Below are 20,205 nucleotides of genomic sequence, written 5' to 3'. Positions count from 1 at the left end.
AACGGCCCGCCAGACTGTGGCCGTTCTAGCGCCTGCGGTGCCCTCCGGGACCCGACATTTGTCAGCGAGATAGCATTTCCTTGGCGTCAGTCAGCGTTGTCGCGCAAGAGATAAAGTCGGAGGAGGTTAACGAACCCCTCGAACGCGCCAGTAAGTAAGATGGCGAGAAGGGCAGGCGAGAGTGGGGCCGATCGATAGCGCAGCGCTCGGCGCCTCGCCCTGTGCGCGTGCGCAGTGAACGTGCGCTCGGAGCGATCGATCGGACAGATTTCGTGCCTCCATTTTTCCGGGAGAGAGCGGGAGACCGAGAGAGCCGGACTAGCGGGTACTGGGGGGCTGGGATGCATGGAGAGCGGCTGGTGCGGTCCGCTGGGGTCTTCACGGGACCCCCGGAAAGACGAGCGCGGCGGGAAGGCCCGATAGTGAGCGGGGTGGCATGCCCCCTGAGTTGCCGGGCTCGGCCTGCACACCCCTTCCTCTTCCTCCAAGGCCTCGCTCCCGCCCCCTCTCCATCCTTGGTGCGCTTCTGTGGCGGGACGGTGGCGGAGCCTAGTGAGGGGGCGTCTGTGTTCTCGCCCTGGTCCCCCCTTCCAGTTCCCGGGTGTAAACAGTTTCTAGGTCCTGTTCTTCCTGATCTCGGGCCTCGCCTGCAAACTGGGGATGGTAATTAGGCACCTACTGGCTCAGGGAGCGAACGTTCTGTGAGAGTTGAGAAGCGGGGCTCGGCCTTTTCTTTTTGAATCTTTGTACACGCCGTGATGCTCCTGGCATGAGTGCAGAGACGGGATAGAATAGTGGTTAAGTTCTGGGCTCTGGTCTGGGCAGTCCTGGCGGCCACTTGACGAGTTACTCGGCCACGTTTTATTTTCAGTTTCCTAACTTCTTTGTGCCGATTTCATCATCTCTATCGTGCCCTAGTGCTGTCTGCACAAGCATAGATTTATATACATTTGCTTCTACATGTGCTTGAATACTTTGAAGGATTTCATTCAATGACCTAATGCTTGTAAAGTGCTTAGCACAGTGTCTGGCAAGTGCTTACAAACGTTAGCTGTTGTTAGTAACACCCATCAGTGCAGCACGGAGAGGACTCAAGCTCTGGGGTCAAATACCCGGAGTAAAGATCCAGGCTTTGCTATTTACAAGCTCTTTGATCCCATGTAAGTTAATCTCTCTGGCCCTCGTGTTACCTATCTCTAAAATAGGATTAGATGAGTATTCAGTGAGGTAATGCGTATTAGTTGCTTATGTGATGGGTGTCATACACTACCCTGAATGTCTAATTTTAGCTAGTTTGTCATTAAGCTTTTAAGGAGCACTAAAGGTCGTCGTGAGGAACCACACAGTCTCTAGAGTCAAACCACCTGCATTCTAGTCCAGGTTTCTGCAAGCACTAGTCGTGGGACCTTGAACAAGTTATTTTCCCTCCTCATCGTTAACACGATCACAGGGCTTCTCTTACAGGATGGTGTTGAGGATTAAGTGAGATAAAGCATAATGAACGCTCAGTAAATGTTAGCTATTCTCATTATCAGTAGCTCCAGTTATTCTCCGGAGGGAGTTAGAAAACATGGTTTCCCACTTCTTTCCTATAACACACCCCTCCTTCCAGAATCAGTCCCTGTAAAGCACAGCAGTACCAGGCAGTGCTGGTGTTACTGCTTACTCCTCTCCTTTCTTGTATTCATCCCCCCCACCCTGTCTCTCTCTCTCTCTGCCTTATACTCTGACTTCCAATTTCTTGTCTGCCTTCGACTTCTGTTCTTTATTGCTGTTCCCAGGCTCCCGTGCCCTTCTGATAGCTGTCCAGACACACATACACATACGAATATTGATTTTTGAAAGTCAAAGTTATCTACTGTCCACCAGTTGCAGGTTTTTGTTTTTGGTTTTTTGTTTTTTTTTTTTTTTTGCATAAACCAGAAACCATCATCTACAGTTTTCATTTTACTTTATAAGAGAGAGCTTAAAAACTTGGAAACCAATCCAAGTGCACAGTCCTTTAGGTTTTTGCCCTTTTTTTCCTTTTTTTTTTTTTTTTTTAAAGTTTATTTATTTTGAGAGAGAGTGAGCAGGGAGAGGCAGAGAGAGGGAGGAGAGAGAATCCCAAGCAGGCTCTGCAGTGTCAGCGCAGAGCCTGATGCAGGACTGAAACTCACAAACCCTGAAACCATGCCCTGAGCTGAAATCGAGAGTCAGATGCTTAACTGACTGAGCTACCCAGGCACCCCTTTCCGTTTTTTATACTCGTTTTGGCTATACCCTATTTGCCAATATTTTATTAAGCAATTTGTTTTTGAATCTTTCCAAGCATTCAACTTGATTTAGTTTTCATAGCGTGGTGGCTTGTTTGCCCTCATGTTTTTATTTACTATATAATTAAGTTATATAATTTAACAAAGTCGGTTACCTTAAAACATGCTTTAAGAATGAACATAACTCAGGGCGTCTGGGTGGCTCAGTCGGTTGAGCGGCCGACTTCACTCAGGTCGTGATCTCATAGTTCATGGGTTGAAGCCCTGCGTCAGGCTCTGTGCTCACAGCTTGGAGTCTGGAGCCTGCTTTGGATTCTGTGTCTCCCTCTCTCTCTGCCCCTCCCCCACTCACTCTCTGTCTCTCTCAAAAATAAATAAACGTTAAAAAAAGAAAACTTTAAAAATTTTTTTTAACATTTATTTATTTTTGAGACAGAGAGAGAGCATGAACAGGGGAGGGGCAGAGAGAGAGGGAGACACAGAATCTGAAACAGGCTCCAGGCTCTGAGCCATCAGCACAGAGCCCGATGCGGGGCTTGAACCCACGGACCGCGAGATCATGACCCGAGCCAAAGTCGGCCGCTTAACCGACTGAGCCACCCAGGCGCCCCAAAAAAAAAAAACTTTAAAAAGCAAAAAAAAAGAATGAACATAACTCAGAGTGCCTGGATAGCTCAGTCTGTTAATTGTCCGACTCTTGATCTCAGCTCGTGTCATGATCTCACAGTTGCAAGATTGAGCACTGCATCTTGAGTCCTGCTTGGGATTCTCTCTCCCTGCCCCTCCCCTGCTTCTGCTCTCTCAAATAAATAAACTTAAAAAAACAAAACAAAACAAAACATAGCTGACATTAGTAAACATACAGCTTACCTGGTGGAAACAGTAATGTCTAGGCATTCAACAATAGTAGCCATCTTCCCTACTGCAAAAACCAGTCGGTGTTTTCTTAACAGAAGAAACAAGATTCTGGGATAGCAGAATAGAATAAAAGTGGCAGGTGGGTAGTATGACAGAGAATAGTTGATGAAAAGAAGTTCTGTAAATAGTTGCTGGTGCGATTTGAGTAATTTCTGTGTGCTACTGTGCTCAATGCTCCGCACGTGCCATCTGTTTTTACCTTCGCTAACGTGCTTGACAGCTGAGGAACCTGACCTCGGAGGAACGAGGTCACTGACTGAAGATGATGTAACCAGCAGGGCCGGGACGGAAGCCCCGCCAGTCTGCCCGGACTGCTGCGTGGCTTCCGTGATTTACCGGTGCCTCTGCCCTTCACCATCCCTGTTTTCTCCCCTTGCAGCTGCCACGGAGATTGTCTTCGTCTTCTCCGAGATGTACAGAACCAAAGTGGGCTTGAAGGACCGCCAGCAGCTGTACAAGCTGATCATCAGCCAGCTGCTCTACGATGGCTATATTAGCATCGCTAATGGCCTCATCAACGAAATCAAGCCGCAGTCCGTCTGTGCGCCCTCAGAGCAGCTCCTACATCTCATCAAACTAGGTAGCTTGGGGACGCGTGGACTCCTTGACAAGGTTCCAGAGGTCTTCGCGATCAGAATTTTTCCCGATGGTTTTTGTTCAGTCTTAGTGCCCAGTATCTGTCAGGTACAGTGGTAGGTACTGAAAGGGTAAGCAAACCCCAGATTGTGAAGATTTCAAACCGGCTGTAGCCCCAGGATCTCTATGAGAATTATCTGCAACATTCTGTCATTGTTTTATTGACTGCAGATTTCAACTCACATGTCATCTCAGAGTCCTTTTCACTTTTTTGAAAATAACCCGCTATCTTCCCCAGACCTCCCCAGTTATTCTACAACAACAACCCCATTTCCTTCGTGACAGAATCACTCTCCGAAATGTACTTCATTGTTTCAGGTTGTTTCCCACACGTCTGCACCTTCCCCAAGAAAGGACAGCACGTGCAGTAAACATCAGGATCTCTGTCTCGTTCAACAGTACATCCTGGTGCTTGCCTGGGCTGTAGAAAGCACTCTGTAAAATATAGACATCCCAATATGTTTATACCCTTTGACTTAGCGATGCCAGTTTTTATGGGTTTTTTTTTTTAATTTTTTTTAATGTTTATTTTTGAGAGAAAGAGACAGTGTTTTGAGAGAAAGAGACAGAGTTGGGGGGTGGGGGGCACAGAGAGCAAGGGACACACAGAATCTGAAATAGGTTCCAGGCTCTGAGCTGTCAGCACAGAGCTTGAGGCGGGGCTCGAACTTGTGAACGTTGAGATCATGACCTAGGCCAAAGTCAGACACAACCGACTGAGCCACCCAGGCGCCCCATGGTGTTTTGTTTTGTTTTGTTTTGTTTTGTTTTGTTTTGTTTTAATTAAAAAAAACAATGTTTTCTCATGTTTGTTTTTGAGAGAGACAGAGCACAAGCGGGGAAGGGGCAGAGAGAGAGGCTCCAAAGAGTGGAAGAATCCAAAGCAGGCTCCAGGCCCTGAGCTGTCAGCACAGTGCCCGATGTGGGACTCAAACTCACGAGCTGTGAGATGATGACCTGAGCCAAAGTCAGACGCTTAACCAACTGAGCCACCCAGGTGCCCCTAGCAATGCCAGTTTTGAGAATTTGTTCCGAGGAAATAAAACAAAAACAACTGAAATATCCAACGATAAGAAATTCGTTGTGAATGTTCTTGTATCCTCAAATTGGGTCCAACCACACGATGTAGATAAAAATTACACTGGCCAGATTTTTATTCTGTTTGAGTAAATGAACAAGTAAGTTACAACATGTCATATGGTTTGGTTCTATTTTTGTTGCAAGAATTGTAACAACTGTGCATGGAGAAAGGTCCAGAAGAATTCATCCCACCATTTTAACAGTAATTATCTCTGAGTAATCTAATACAAGGTCATTTTTGTGTTCATCTCTATTCCTAATTTTTCTTATACTAATAAACATACTCATACTGTTTATACGGTACATGAAGTTATTTTTCAATTTAAAATGCATTTTCTTGAAAAACTTGTTTATTTAAATATCAACAGTCTTTCAACTACATTTCACTAATGTTAGTGCTAACAGTGTATCTGTCTTAATGAGCCCCAGAGCTGCTACTAACAGATCTCAGCACTAAAAATATTAAAATTCAGAACGAGAAAAAATGGGCAGCTTAACTATAGAACTGCTTTTTTTGAGTTTCTGTAGTCGTAGTTACAGTAGAAAATTTTGGAAGCAAAAAAACAGGGGGAGGTGACGTGACCTTTTGAGCCTGACCTTCCGCAGTCAATGTCCTATTGCCTACAGTGTTGTCACTGAACATACACCCGGGTTGACATATACATAATTTTGTGAAGGGTTAAGTGTCAGGCCACTCCAAGACAGAGTAAGTTGATCTTGGCCAACATCTTTCCCAGTTTGGATCCAGAATTTTGTCTTGGCTTTTTAAAATGACATTTTTGCACACACTTAATTTTGGTTCATTTCAGGAATGGAAAACGACGATACTGCAGTTCAGTATGCAATTGGTCGTTCAGATACAGTGGCCCCTGGCACGGGGATTGACCTGGAATTTGATGCCGACGTCCAAACTATGTCCCCAGAGGCTTCAGAGTACGAAACGTGCTATGTCACATCCCACAAAGGCCCCTGCCGCGTAGCCACCTACAGCAGAGACGGGCAGTTAATAGCCACCGGATCTGCCGATGCTTCCATCAAGATACTTGACACGGAAAGAATGTTGGCCAAGAGTGCCATGCCAATAGAGGTAAAAATCCCAGCAACGTACGTACTGTCTGTCTTTCGCTCGCTGCTCGTCGGGAGAGTGAGAGACTAGTTTAGACCAGCTTTAACTTAGCATAATCGGGGGCTTTGAGTCCGATTTTGCCCTTTGAGCATCTCTTTTCTCGTTGGTCTAGGTCATGATGAATGAGACTGCACAACAGAACATGGAAAACCACCCAGTGATCCGAACGCTTTATGACCACGTGGATGAAGTCACATGTCTCGCTTTCCACCCAACAGAACAGATCCTTGCCTCTGGTTCCAGGGATTATACTCTGAAGTTATTTGATTATTCCAAACCATCTGCAAAAAGAGCCTTCAAGTACATTCAGGTTAGGAATGTTTAGAAAGGAGCTATCCAGTTTCTTCTTAAAAGCAAAGAGCACTTATTGTATGACTGTTCCTGTTCTTAAAGTAGCCTCAGGGATCATCTTACAAAACGAAGCAGCTGCAAGGACGCGTGCTGCAGGTGGCACGGGAATCAGTGCGTTGGCCCGTGGTTCCCACGCTGTCACGCACCCACTTTCTCTGGTCACAGTTTATGCAGCAGGGGCTCAGAACCTGTGTCACTCTTTCAAAGTCACAGATCCCTGTTTAAAGGTGAAACAGTCACTTCACCGAAGTGTAACTCAACGGGAATCAAAAAATTATTCAGTTGAAACTCTCAGACGTTTACTGGAAAAGCGATACTGCAAAAGTGATATTTTGAGTGTGCAGTAAAGAAATACTAATGTTTTAGTAGTGGCTTCCACCTTTTAGTAATTGAACTGAGTTTTTTACTCAGTATTTGGAGCCGTAGGACAGATTAAAGAAGCTGTCCACACGTACAAGTTGTGTTTATCCTCACTCGTTAACGTGTGAAACTATCCTAGCTTGATGATGCTCCATTCTGAGTTCTCCCGGTGCTCGTTTGCAAATGATGAAGCTCACTTCCACGGTTCTGGGAATATAATCCCACCAGTAGCTGGTTTTTAAAATCTCTGTTCAAATGATACCTTCACGTATTTTACAAAGTTCGTCGTTCCTTCTTCTGCCTTGTAACATCTGATCGTTGTTTTATGTATTCTCTCCGTCAACCAGATATTTTCCACATTTTCTCTGCATTTAATTATTCACCAGCCGCTTAATGTGTCTGTCCTAACAGGAAGCTGAAATGCTACGCTCGATCTCTTTTCATCCTTCCGGAGACTTTATACTCGTTGGGACTCAGCATCCTACTCTTCGGCTTTATGATATCAACACGTTTCAGTGTTTTGTCTCTTGCAATCCTCAAGATCAACACACCGATGCTATATGCTCCGTTAATTACAATCCCAGCGCCAACATGTATGTAACCGGTAGCAAGGACGGCTGCATCAAGCTGTGGGATGGTGTCTCGAATCGATGCATCACAACCTTTGAGAAGGCGCACGACGGTGCTGAAGTTTGTTCTGCCATTTTCTCCAAAAATTCCAAGTACATTCTCTCCAGTGGAAAAGACTCCGTAGCTAAACTTTGGGAGATATCAACAGGACGAACACTGGTCAGATACACAGGTACGTGAAAAGTTGCTATTACCTCTTCTGTAGCATTTTCTGGCTTCCAGAAGAGAGCCACACGATAAATGTATGCGTTGAGCAAGGCAGATGTTACACCTCTTTTAGGTAAGAAAGCAAAGCTTAGAGGTTAAGTAGTTTAGCCAAGGCTACAGTTGGCAAGAGCTGGAAATAGAACCTTAGTTTCTGAACTGTGTTCTTCTCAGTACATCACAGCTTCAACTAGATGTGAGTCTATGCCAGTAAGATTGAGACTGGTGGTCCGTTTGTAGACCAGTGGTCTGTCCTTTTCCCTCAGAAACATAAAAGAAGTCCAGAGAAAAGGCGGAGTCAGTAGATCTCAGTGAGTGTACACATTAGGGAAGGAAGGCGGAGAGGGACCATCTAGGCCTGTTCGTAAGAGAGCACAGCTACCCTGACAGTTACTTGGTAATGAATGTTGTCAAAATATTGTCTAATTCTTCTGTTCCTCGGGGCAGCAAAGGCTGTTGTTTGGTAGCAAACCTCCAGGAAAGTTCAACTAGTTTCCTCTGTTGTGAGATGTTTGTGTCCCACACTAAAATCACCATAACCAGAACTTTAAAACTCTACAAGAAAACACCACCAGGACCGCCTGGGTGGCTCAGTCGGTTAAGCATCTGACTTCACCTCGGGTCATGATCTCACAGTTCGTGGATTTGAGATTCGAGCCCCGCGTCGGGCTCTGTGCTGACAGCTCAGAGCCTGGAGCCTGCTTCATATTCTGTGTCTCCCTCTCTCTCTGTCTCTGTCTCTCAAAAATAAACATCAAAAAAATTTTTAAAGAAAGCAAGCCACGCCGTCGTAAGGGCTCAGCTGTTACGGCAGTCGCTTCTCCTTTTAGAGAAGATTGAAGAGGCGGGGACGTCGGAGCCACCAGGGTGCAGCATCATCCACCTCACATCCGTCTCCTGGGGACACTTTGCTTCCTGCCGTCCCTCTCTGGCTCTGACACAGACCATACGGCTAGCAGGTCTTAGGAAGCGTCAGTTTCGTCCTCATTCTTGGTCCTTTGTAGAAACGCTTCTGTAGGCAGCTATTTTGGAAACCTTCCGCTAATTATTACTGTTAAAGGGCTGCGTGCTTGTTGCAAAAAGAAGATGCAAAAGTGGTCAAAGTAAAAGTGGGCGGGCCGTCTCCATCTTCAGCAGTAACAGCCGCCGTCCGGGTGTGATGTGTGTGCAGGGCACGCGCCAGATTCTCACAGCATTTCTTACGTTTGCTTTGTCCTGTGAACGGCAGAATGTTTTATGCTTCTGTGGGGCTGCCTGGTTTGCTTTGGCAGAGAATTGGGGTTTGATTTTAAAGTGAGATTATAGTGAATCGATACGCAAATTCCTTGTTTTCTAACTCACAGGCTAAGAGCCCATCATGCCAGCATGTTTAGGTCTGTGTTTCCAGTTTTAACGTTTAGTTAGAATTCAGTGGGTTTTTGAAATACTGAAGGAAAAAGAAAAGCTATCGAGCATTAGAAATTTCAGTGTGAGAAATTAATTCAGAAGACTAAATAAAATGCTGAGCTAGGGACACCGTGTAGCACGTGTAACAGACACCTGCCAGACACTGGGCAGTGAGCTCAAGGAGAGAGAGATGACCATCAGTTCTACAGACCTAAGAAATGCACGTCAGAGTATCTTTTTGTATTCCCCAGATGGTAGGAATTTAAAAGGTTGATACTCTCTCGTATTGAACAACATTTGGGGAAGTTACATACTTCGTTGTTAAGGAGTGCTGATTGGAAACCTTCTAAAGGGGGGCTGGTGTCATGAATCATATTTTTCAGCATACGTATATATTTTGGACTCTTAGCAATTCAGCCTAAAAAGATTGCTGGCAGGTATGCCCACGCACACGTAGAAAGATGTCCGTCCCAACATAGTCTCGAAGAGGGGAGCGTTAGAGACAGCAGAAGTGTCCACCAGAAAGCACCGAGGGCACTCTTGTCACGCGTCCTTTTCACAGCGTGCGGCCCTTAAAAACAAACACAGGAACATTTGTGAGCACGTATGCCACTGGATGTGCCCTCACGCCAGTCCTCGCGACATCGTGTGAGTTGGTGCTGTAACTGTCCCCCAGAGAACGGAAGAGAAAGGTAAGACTTAAAGGTGCTACGTAATGTGTCCGTGTTCACGTCACTAGTAAGTGTTGAGCCCAGATGTGATGCCAGCGCCTCTCTCCTTATCCATTAAGCCGTATTCCATCTTTATAGATCTCTGCTGCACGGCTGTATCAAAATAGCATGTGATGTGAGCTCCGATTACAGAATACAGAGGTATTTACAGAGATATTTAGAAAGGATTCATCGAAATACTGACTCTGCGTGTAGAATTATCAGGCAGTTGTTCTTTTTAGACTTTATATGATATTTTAAACATAAAGTCTGTATTTTCACGGTCATAAAAAAGCCTAGAGCTTCTTTCTGGAGAGCGGGCGTTCAGACATCCCAGCAATTCTGTTCTAGGAATTTAATCCTGAGGAAATAGTATGTTCAGCATAAAGAATTTGTCAGCATAACTTGCAACCAGATGCCTCTAGCAGGAAAAGAATTACTAAATAGTAAGGGTGCTTCCAGATGGTGGTGTATTTTGCGGCCAGTAAAAAACACAGAAAAATGTACCTAATGAAAAGTTGGTTTAAACTATGACAGAAATGACCTATATGACACGGCACCAATTTTCTATTTTTTATTATTTTTTTAACGTTTTATTTCTTTTTGAGAGAGAGCGAACACAAGCGGGGGAGGGACTGAGGGGGAGGAGACACAGGATCCAAAGCGGGCTCTGTGCTGAGAGCAGCGAGCCCAGTGTGGTGCTCGAACTCCCGAACCACGAGCGAAGTTGGCCGCTCGACCAACTGAGCCCCCCCCACCCCCCGGGCGCCCCTGTATTTTTTTTTCTTAAGACGTCCCTGTGCCTGGAAGTACGTCGGGACGTTGACGGAGTCGGCTGCCTCAGGTGGTAGGTCGGTGGCGATTTATTTCTGCATGCTTCCTTGGAGGCTCCAAAATTATACGATAAATGCGTATTACTTCTGTTTTAAGACGCCGTTTTTACATCGACAGGGTAACGAACAGAAGGACGGCAGTGTGAGGGTCTAAAGTGTAGCCCTGGGGAGCTAGCCCTGCCACTCTGACCCTTAACCTCTCGTGTCCGCGCAGGGGCCGGCCTGAGCGGGCGGCAGGTGCACCGGACGCAGGCCGTGTTCAACCACACCGAGGACTACGTGCTGCTGCCGGACGAGCGGACCATCAGTCTGTGCTGCTGGGACTCCCGTACCGCCGAGCGTCGGAACCTGCTCTCCCTGGGCCACAACAACATCGTGCGCTGCATAGTGCACTCGCCCACCAACCCCGGCTTCATGACGTGCAGCGACGACTTCCGAGCCCGGTTCTGGTACCGGCGATCCACCACGGACTAGCCCGCCTTCCTTGCCCGGGGTTCTTTTCTCGAGGACTGTGCCCCTGCCCCCACCGGGTCCCGTCACCAGCTTCGGTAGTAAGTCACCGCGCCATCTGGCGGTTGTGCCGCCACCCCTCCGTCCTTGGATTTGTACGAAAGAATCTTTTTTTACCTTGATGCGGAATCATGGTGGGAAAAGTGGGAAACGCAGATCCGTGCGGTTGCTCTGCATTCACTGATTATCACAGTGTGATTTTCATCGGTTTTGTAAATACAGGACTTGCCACTTCTCTTGAATCTCTTGATCATTTGAGGAAAGGTAGAGTTTTCAAGTGCTTTCTCGATCTCCAGTGGATCTGTCGTGAGGGATTTTCATCCGGTGGTTCTGTCGACTTCTGTGCCTCTTCTACACACACCCTCTTTGTGTCTTTCTTTTCAGGACACATTTTGGCAGGTAGGTAGGCCTGCAGCTCTGAGAATCCAGAGCGTCGTGCCGTGTTAAAACCAGTTTAGAGAATCCATCAGTCCTCTCCTGAAATGATACCATTCTGATAATAAAGCTCAGATCTGCAACTTTAGTGTTCTACCTTTTTCACGTCAATAAAATTAATGGCCAGTTTTTCCCGAAGATTTCTAGGAAACGTATCTTTCGTCGTACCTCCCGCATTCTCCTTTCATTGCCCGCAATGCTTCTCTTCAGCAAATATTTCTGGTAAGGTTATTACCAGCGGATGGAAAACGTAATTGAAGATAAAGCCAATCTAATCAAAATTCGGTGAGCCCGCTGCTGCTCTCCGACCGTAGCTTATTTCACAGATGATTACTATTGATTGACTTTGTTCTTACATAATTTCAAATCTTATTTTTCAGTTCTCTTCAGCATGACTCATTCACTACTCGTCGCGGATGCACGTGGCAGCTATGTGCTTGTAAGATTTTTGCAATTAAATCTTGATCGAGGTTTTTCTTGAAACTTTCTAATTTAGAAAGTGACAGTATTTGTCTGGATTCAGCTCAAGCTAGGTGAGGGGACCCTAACCTCCCCTCTGCCAGATAGACTTTGGTTTATATTTATCCCCAAGTGCAAATACCTCATGCTCTGGGTAGGAATACCTAGAAATATAATCTAGGGTCAGTTGATAAAAATACTAAATAGATTGATTGTTTCATTTTACAGGAACTTTCAAATCTTCTGAAGTTTATTGCCTAAAAATTCTGTGTTAGTCATCCTCCTTAAGGATCATTTCACCTCTTTGGCCTGTGAAACCTTTTTAAGCATTCTTAATGTGTTAAATCTGTTTTCATTCAGGTTTCCAAAGCTGTATTTTTCGGTCTGTAGTGAGTTTAGATTTATTTCTGTTTTGTGTCCTGATTCTCCAGTATTTGCACGTGACTGTGGGTGCTCCTTTATAGGATGAGAAGAAACCTGCTGAGTAGGAACAGGAATAACCAGTTCCATAAGGAAATTACAGACCAAAAGCCCTCACTTCTTTTTCTGGCTTTTCTTTTGCTTTCAACGTACGAAATTACAGCAGAGGCTGAACATGTTCCGCATTCCTCTGCTCTAGCACACGTGCTAGAATGACCACATGGCATTCCTGATTGAAGCTCCACTGGGTCTTTTTAACTGTTCGTGAATTTAAATAATGATGCCTACTTTTTCCAGTTTCTGGAATAGTCTCAGCCATGGATCTGAAGTTTCAGGACTTCTGTCTACAAGATCAAGATACTTTTCTGTGCTTCCAAAATAGACACATTTTTTCTTCTAAAAATCACATCAATATTTTGAACCGGTAAGAATGCCAGGAATATTACATGGACTCGGCCTCAGCATGTCATTAACTGTCCCACGTGACACCTGGTTTTCAAAAACGGTGAATGATAGGAACTTAGAACTTCTATGTTATTTTTTAAAGATATGTGATTTCTAAAATAAACTTTTTGTATATAATGATAATTTAAAGCTAGTCCTTTTTTTTTTTTTTTTTTTTTTTTTGGACCTTGCTTTGAATGTTTAAATATTTGAACATGTGTTCTCCAACAGCAATCATGACTTTGGACTGGAAACCTTCATGCTCTTCTTTTAGTGTTTCATTCTAGAAGTACGATTTTTATAGCAGATCTCCTTTAGCTGTGTATCTCTTTTACTCTACAAATTTAAAATCTAAAAACTTTATAATTCCATTTCTTATGATGATTCAAAGAAACCAATCTTTTACCTTAAACTTTGGTTTCCCTTCGGAAGGGCAATGATGGGAATAGCCTCAGCTGTATTAGCGACATGTTAGGTAGTAAGGCAAGTCATTTCAATGTCACAGCTTCCTTTTCTGTGATTAAAGTGCTTAATCAAAATCATCCCCAACATGCACTCAATCAATGAAGTGATTTTTTTTTTTTTTTTTTTTTTAAACACAGCAAGATACAAACAGATTTGGGGGAAGACTTCTGTTTCTGAAAATACAGTGGACCAGATACTCTAGAGAGCCCTTTCAATACATACCTGTTTAGAATTTATTTTTAATCTCTAAATAGATGGCTGAGCTAGCAAGAATTTCTCAGGCAGTTCCTGAGAGGCAGAAACAACCAAAACCCACAAATCTAGACCATCAGGACCGATGGGGCATCCAGCTGAACCAAGGGCATTTGTCACTCCCCTAGAGCCTAATGATTCCTGAGCTCTGACCACAAGGTGGGAGCTTTGATCAAGACCTAGAAAGAAAGGTACCCAGAACCCAGAACCCAAAAGGTACCCCCTACCCTCCAAAGGGTGAACTTGCCAAAAGCCCTGCCTCCAGGAAAGAGGACACCTGCCTGCCTGGATGCTGGCTCAGGTTTGTGGGGCAGATCTTAACAAGAATCCCATCTATAAACTATTTGTCCAAGTAAGGTGGGAACAACTCACACTACCTATGTGGCTTGGAGAAAAGCAAGCTGAGAATTTAAAGCAACTCCCATTGACGGTGGCCAAAGACACCTGACAGAAAGAAGCCAGCACAATTTAAGGAGGAACACCTCTTTCCCCCAGGCCTCCGTTCTCTCAGATACAGATCTAAGAATCAGGGGTTCATAATCCAGTATGTGAGGAAACAGCCGCCGTGATGAGAAGCAGTAGAAACTAGAGTCGCACTTGGAGACTTGGAATTCTCAGACGCACGATACGTGAGTGTGTCCGATGTGAAGATCTCAAACGGGACCGAGGACAGAGACTAGGAAGTGACCCGGTGGATTGAAACAACAAAACCTTCGGGAAAATGGTCATTTCTATAGCGTTCATTCTTCATGCCCTTGGCCTTTTTTGGGCGCTTTTCTCCGCCTTCCAACTCACTTGGCGGGCATTCTAATCTGTGAAGCCTCTTTCCCACTCACCCTTTGGTGAATTTACTCTTCGCATTCTGGCTGCTCACCCCACCATGAGGCCTTACCTGGGGCACCATTTTCTGCCCTGGGTTTTCCGGTGCTCCCTGTTAGCACCCGGCCTTCCCCCCAGCGGCACCTCGACACCTGCAGCGTTTCCTTTGCATCCTGTTTCTCAAGTCTTGCTCTGGTTCCTTTTCCCTCTCAACCTAGGGGTCAAAATTTAGGTTTTTTGGGTTTTTTTAATTTTTTTTAATGTTTGTTTATTATTGAGAGAGAGAGAGCATGAACATGGGAGGTGCAGAGAGAGGAAGAGACACAGAATCCGAAGCAGGCTCCAGGCTCTGAGCTGTCAGCACAGAGCCCGACGTGGGGCTCGAACTCACGGACCGCGAGATCATGACCTGAGCCGAAGTCGGACGCCCAACAGACTGAGCCACCCAGGTGCCCCTCAAGATTTAGGTTATTAAACTGAGTCAGCACTGACAATTACTGGAGCTGTAGAATCCCAGCCTTCCCTGTTTTATCTGTACGTTAGGGAATTTAGCTGAATTTGGTGACGATGAAATTCTACTTTGACGAAAAGAGCTGTATTAGAGGTATCTTCATGAGGTTACAACTTACTGGATTATCAGATGATTTTAAAGCCGTGCAGTCTGACATTTCCTGCCAAGCCTTTAATGATCTGGATGTTGTTCACCTGGTGTCCAGCTGCGCTTTAAAAAGTAAGGTATTGGGGTGCCTGGGTGGCTCGGTTAAGCATCAGACTCTTGATTTGGGTTCAGGTCATGATCTCGCAGTTCATGGGATCAAGCTCCGTGTCGGGCCCCACGCTGACAGTGCAGAGCCTGCTTGGGATTCTCCCTCTCCGTCTCTCTCTGTCCCTCCCCCACCCTCAAAATAGATAAACATTAAAAAAAAAAAAAAAAAAAGTCAGGTACTGAGTGCCTAGCATTCAAAGACTACCGTCAAGGAGCTTGATAGCTAAAGGTTCATGTGAAAACAGTATAAGGCATACCAAACAACAGTCCATGTACAAAAGCAGTCTTCCTTCCTGCGCATTTATTAGGAGCTCTAGGAGTGAAGTGATCAGACGCCCTACGTTTTGAGGAGAAAATTCATCCAAAATACTGTTCTCAGTAGCATTTTTTAAGGGGGAAAAATTACCTCATTAGAGTCTCTCATACTTGGTTCCCTTGAACTCTCTAGTTGTTTCAACCTGCAGTCAGTGGGATATTACGAAAGCCACCCAATTTCCCAGAATAGTGAAATCTTGCAACGTTTGTGCACAGAAGGATGCATTTGCCTTAAGTAAATACGAACGTCTAAGGGCTTTCATTCAGAAAAATGACAGGACAAAACACCAAACTGAGAAGCCAGGCCCTCATTCACAAAATACTACACTAGGTATCCAGGTAGGAGTGAGTCTGTTTCATTTCAGGATCAAATCTATGGCTTTTGTGTCTTCCTTCTTTTTGTTTGTTTGTTTGTTTGTTTGTTTTGTTAGAGCAGTGGGGAGGGAGAAAGAGAATCTTTTTTTTTTTTTTTTTTTTAGCATTTATTTATTTTCGAGAGACAGAGAGCAAGCAGGGGAGGGGCAAAGAGGGAGGGAGACAGACTCCAAAGCAGGCTCCAGGCTCTGAGCTGTCAGCACAGAGACCCATGCGGGGCTCAAACTCACGAACCCGGAGATCATGACCTGATCCAAAGGCGGATGCTTGACCGACTGAGCCATCCAGACGCCCCAGAGAGACAGAGAATTTTAAGCAAGCTCCACACCCAGTGTGGAACCCAACACAGGCTCAGTCTTATGGCAGTGAGATCATGACCTGAGCCAAAACCAAGAGTGGGACGCTCAACCGACTGAGCCACCTGGGTGCCCCTACATTCTGTTTTTTTAATTTAGGTTTTTCCAAAAAGAAGAAGAGGAGGAGGAGGAGGAGGAGGAGGAGGAGGAGGAGGAGGAGGAGGAGGAGGAAATGCAAATCACAGCATTCCAATCTGCATTGGGAACTCCAGGTCAGCCCTTCAGTATTGAGAAGAAGTTTGCCAAGGTGGTGGGAACAGTTCAAACTGGACCAGGTGTGAAGTCTACCTTTTTTCTAAGAGACTTGAGTCTGGATTCTGCCTCAGTCACATCACTGCATGACCTTAAACAAGTTTGTCCATCCTTTCTTGCTTTCTTTCAAATATATGCAAGAATCAATCATCCAGTAAAACAATGGTTGCCAGGTCCCCAGGGTACAGGGGACTGAGGAGTGACCACCAATGGGTATGGGTTTTCTTTCTAGGGCAATGAAATATTCTCAAATTAGAGAATGGTGATGATTGCACAACCTGAATATACTAAAAGACGCTGAATTGTACTCTTTAGAAGGATGAATTTTGTGGTATGTGAATTATATCTTAATAAAGCTTTAATTTTTTAATTCAATGTCAGCAGCACAATACAATGAATTTGCATGTAGCCATCACCCAGATTCCCCAATTTGCTACTCATAGCCAATCTTATTTTATCTATACCTCTATCCACTTTCCCCTCTCTTGAGTTATTTTGAAGCAGATCTTGGATTTTTATCCATAAATATCTCTGTATATATCTGTGAAGGATAAGGACTTAAAAAAATTTTTTTTAACATTTATTTATTTTTGAGAGACAGAGAGACAGAGCACGAGCGGGGGAGGGGCAGAGAGAGAGGGAGACACAGAATCAGAAGCAGGTTCCAGGCTCCGAGCTGTCAGCACAGAGCCCAACGCGGGGCTGGAACCCACAAACCGCGAGATCATGATCTCTGAGCCAAAGTCGGACGCTCAACCGACTGAGCCACCCAGGCGCCCCTGGGACTTTTTGAAACAGAATCATAACATAATAACATCTAAATATACATGGAAGCACCAAGTTTAGGTTAATAGATTCCCACCCTGGAGACACGAACCTCAGCCTTAGCTCAGTAGTGCCTCCATGTTCCTTACTCGAGATGCTGCCCGGCCCGTGCCCACCAGCACAGAGGCGCAGGTAGGGCCAGAAGAAAGCAGGGGCGAAGAGGCATACCCAAGAAAAATGCCCAGATTCACATTCAACCACATGGAAATCATCTGCCATTTTTTTTTTTTTTTTTAATTTATTTTTGGGACAGAGGGAGACAGAGCATGAACGGGGGAGGGGCAGAGAGAGAGGGAGACACAGAATCGGAAACAGGCTCCAGGCTCCGAGCCATCAGCCCAGAGCCTGACGCGGGGCTCGAGCTCACGGACCGCGAGATCGTGACCTGGCTGAAGTCGGACGCTTAACCGACTGCGCCACCCAGGCGCCCCAATCATCTGCCATTTTGTAGAGCCTTTGCCTGACAAATATGACTAGCTATATGCATTGCGATAGTACTGTGTTAACGATTTCTTTGTCTTACCTACAAATAATAAGATAAAGTCCTTCTGCTAGTCCAGGCTGTCTGTCATTCATAACTTCAGCCCTTATGACTCATTACTCTTTCCTCTGAATCTGCTTGCTTTCCTTAAATGGAACTTGCTAATTCCATCTCTCTTTTTTTTTTTTTGCATATTCATGGTGTTACAGCTAGGAACACTCTACCCTGATCTGCCCCCGCCTCTCACATCTTGCCTTCCCCATGAAGACTTCCCTAAATTACTCCCCATCCTCCAGTCTCTGCCTTCTCCTCCTGGGATCTCCGCCTTGAACTTGTCGCTAAGTCAGTTCGTCCTCATTCTGCGGGGTCACTGTTCCCTCCCTGTGATCTGCTCCCATCTGCAACATGTCAGTTACTCGGCCCCGGAAGTTAACTTCCAACAACGATGCCAATTTAAAACATGGATTGTCTCAGCCAGAAATCAGTCGGCCGTGTCCACGAGTAAACCCTTCCTGGTGCTCAGACTCGTGAGGACTGACTGCTCAGCAGTGGGTGCCACGCAGACCAGGCAGTGAGCGCAGCACTTGCAGGAAGGTAGCAATGGGAGACACCACCCGTCAGAGGTGCTACCTGAGGCAGGCTCGGAAGAACGGGTGCCAGTCTGTTTAAATGAAGTAACAACGTGAATGTGCCCCGCAAGGAGTCTGCCTCCCCGTATATGTTTTCCCTCAACGTTGAGGAATTCAGGGAAAGTAGAAAGACCGAGCAAGCAGTGTTGAGCTGCACGAATTCGCGGTGTGGCTTCAAGTACAGACGGTGGGTGGATGAGATTTCAGAGATAAGAGAATTGTACTGAGAGGTGCTCAGCACAGCCCTGGTACAGAGTCAGCACCCAGGAGATGTTCATGGTGAAGCTTTGTGAGCAAAGACCAGGAGGTGGGGTGGGTATGGGGTGAGAGCATGGAGGACTGTGCCTCCGAGGAGAGATGTGCTGGGACCAGGTCCTTTAAGGCATTCTCCTTGGCTTGTTTTCTCCCGGCTGTTCGCAGGACAAGTTTAGAAAGCAGGAAGAAAGAAACAGCCACCATGGTCACAAATTTGTCCTAGGGGCCTCTCGTCAGGAAAACGAGCTTGGTGTGTCGGGTGGGAGTTGTTCACAGTGTTTGTGGGACGAGAATGCAGAGCGTTCCTACGCCGAGCTTTGAAAGTAGGAACTTCACCCTACAAAGCAGAAGAGTATTTTTTTTTCTTCGTTTGTGGTTTCACATAGCAAATGTGTGACACTCTCTACTTATAGACCAAATGAGATGCCAGGCATCGAAGAGTGAGTGTGGCCTGGATTTCTGTCCCCTCTCCGTCAGCCCTTTCGTTTTACTCTTATCGCGCTTTGCAGAAAGTTTGCCTGCTGGGAGAATCGTTGTGACAATTTCCCGTGTTGTCAGATAGCTCCATAGAATTCAGTTTCTGAGAACCAGCCCAAGGCATGCAGTGACATTGCATAATCCCTCCTCTGAAGCCAGAGATATCAGCCGGAGAGCTCACGGGAGCTGTTTCACACCAGCATGAAGGGAGCAGAGATCATGGATGGCACGCCCAGGGTGAGTGACGGGGGGCCGTTCGGATGGGCAGTTCACCAAACAACCAGTTATGGTTAAGGACAATGACCGACTTTAGTTCCAAGTTTCTGATGAAGTCGAAGGGTGAATACTAGTAACATGTAGGTTGGAGATGGAAAAGTTTACTAGAAGTCTAAGCGTGGAAAAGAGGGGTGCTCCAAAGCCCCTGACCAGTTGGATTCAGAGATGGATGAAGGTTACTTCTCGCAGAAACCGGTTCATGGGGTTGAGCACACAATCCAGCCCTTTGTGTCTGTTCAGCTTCCAAACAGCTTTCCCAGCAAGATGCGGGTCTTGGCCTCAGCTCACCCTGACCTCTCCTCTCTCTGAACCCTGCAAACACTTAGTGTCACTCCCAGGTTGATTCTGTGCTCCTTCCCAAGAGCAGAGTCCAGCTCTGGCTTCAGCCTCCCCTGCGGAGTCCACAGGGGGCATTCTGCGTGCCATTTCCCGGTAATTTTTGTACTGGGACGTGTGAGTGGGGCTCAGGTCTGTGGCATGAATCAAAAAAGATTTGCTGTCTAGAACATTGTAATGGCTGCTTAAAAAGAAAAATGTCTCAGACACAAAGAAAATAAAGCTCAGGGATTATCTTGCTAGACCTTTTTTAAACCTTCAGTCGTGCAGGAAAGAAAATGAAACAATTACTAAATGGGAAGATTGTTTATATGAATTAAATATATGCTATTGATTATTAAAGTAATACTAATGTATGTCACTAGTGGAATTTATGGCTGAGTAACCCATGACGCCTCTCTTGTATGGATCGTGTGTAAATATCGAAGCTACCCTAGAATTTTGTGCCCGCTTTTTTTCTTTGAAAAATGTTTAAACCATTGGAAAACTGGCGGGGGGGGGGAAGTAATTCAGTAAACCCCTGTATATCCTTCACCAAGATTCACTGATTCCTGGCACTTTGTCACATC

General features: G+C 45.6%; 2 protein-coding genes across 3 annotated transcripts in view; both read left to right on the top strand.

Moving 5' to 3' along the window:
- On the top strand, positions 1 to 11,522 carry CSTF1 (cleavage stimulation factor subunit 1). 2 transcript variants are annotated; one of them, XM_007087059.3, is made up of 6 exons: positions 1 to 150; positions 3,553 to 3,753; positions 5,699 to 5,976; positions 6,128 to 6,325; positions 7,138 to 7,528; positions 10,704 to 11,522. In XM_007087059.3, the coding sequence occupies exons 2-6, from the start codon at positions 3,585 to 3,587 to the stop codon at positions 10,961 to 10,963; spliced, it is 1,296 nt and encodes a 431-aa protein (XP_007087121.1). In that variant the 5' UTR covers positions 1 to 150; positions 3,553 to 3,584; the 3' UTR covers positions 10,964 to 11,522. The 2 variants fall into 2 exon arrangements, with proteins under 2 accessions (XP_007087121.1, XP_007087120.1); XM_007087058.2 differs by lacking the exon at positions 1 to 150 and adding an exon at positions 248 to 325.
- A 6,442-nt stretch (positions 11,523 to 17,964) lies between these two features.
- The window catches only part of CASS4 (Cas scaffold protein family member 4), a 38,546-nt gene continuing 36,305 nt past the window's right edge, over positions 17,965 to 20,205 (top strand). Inside the window, exon 1 of the mRNA XM_007087055.3 lies at positions 17,965 to 19,261. Within this exon, the coding sequence (XP_007087117.2) occupies positions 19,226 to 19,261 (36 nt within the window). The 5' untranslated portion in view covers positions 17,965 to 19,225. The remainder of the gene's footprint in view (positions 19,262 to 20,205) is intronic.

Source organism: Panthera tigris, chromosome A3 (genome assembly GCF_018350195.1).
Source record: "Panthera tigris isolate Pti1 chromosome A3, P.tigris_Pti1_mat1.1, whole genome shotgun sequence".
In the NCBI taxonomy this organism is placed as follows: domain Eukaryota; kingdom Metazoa; phylum Chordata; class Mammalia; order Carnivora; family Felidae; genus Panthera; species Panthera tigris.
This window is presented reverse-complemented; position numbering and strand designations above follow the sequence as displayed.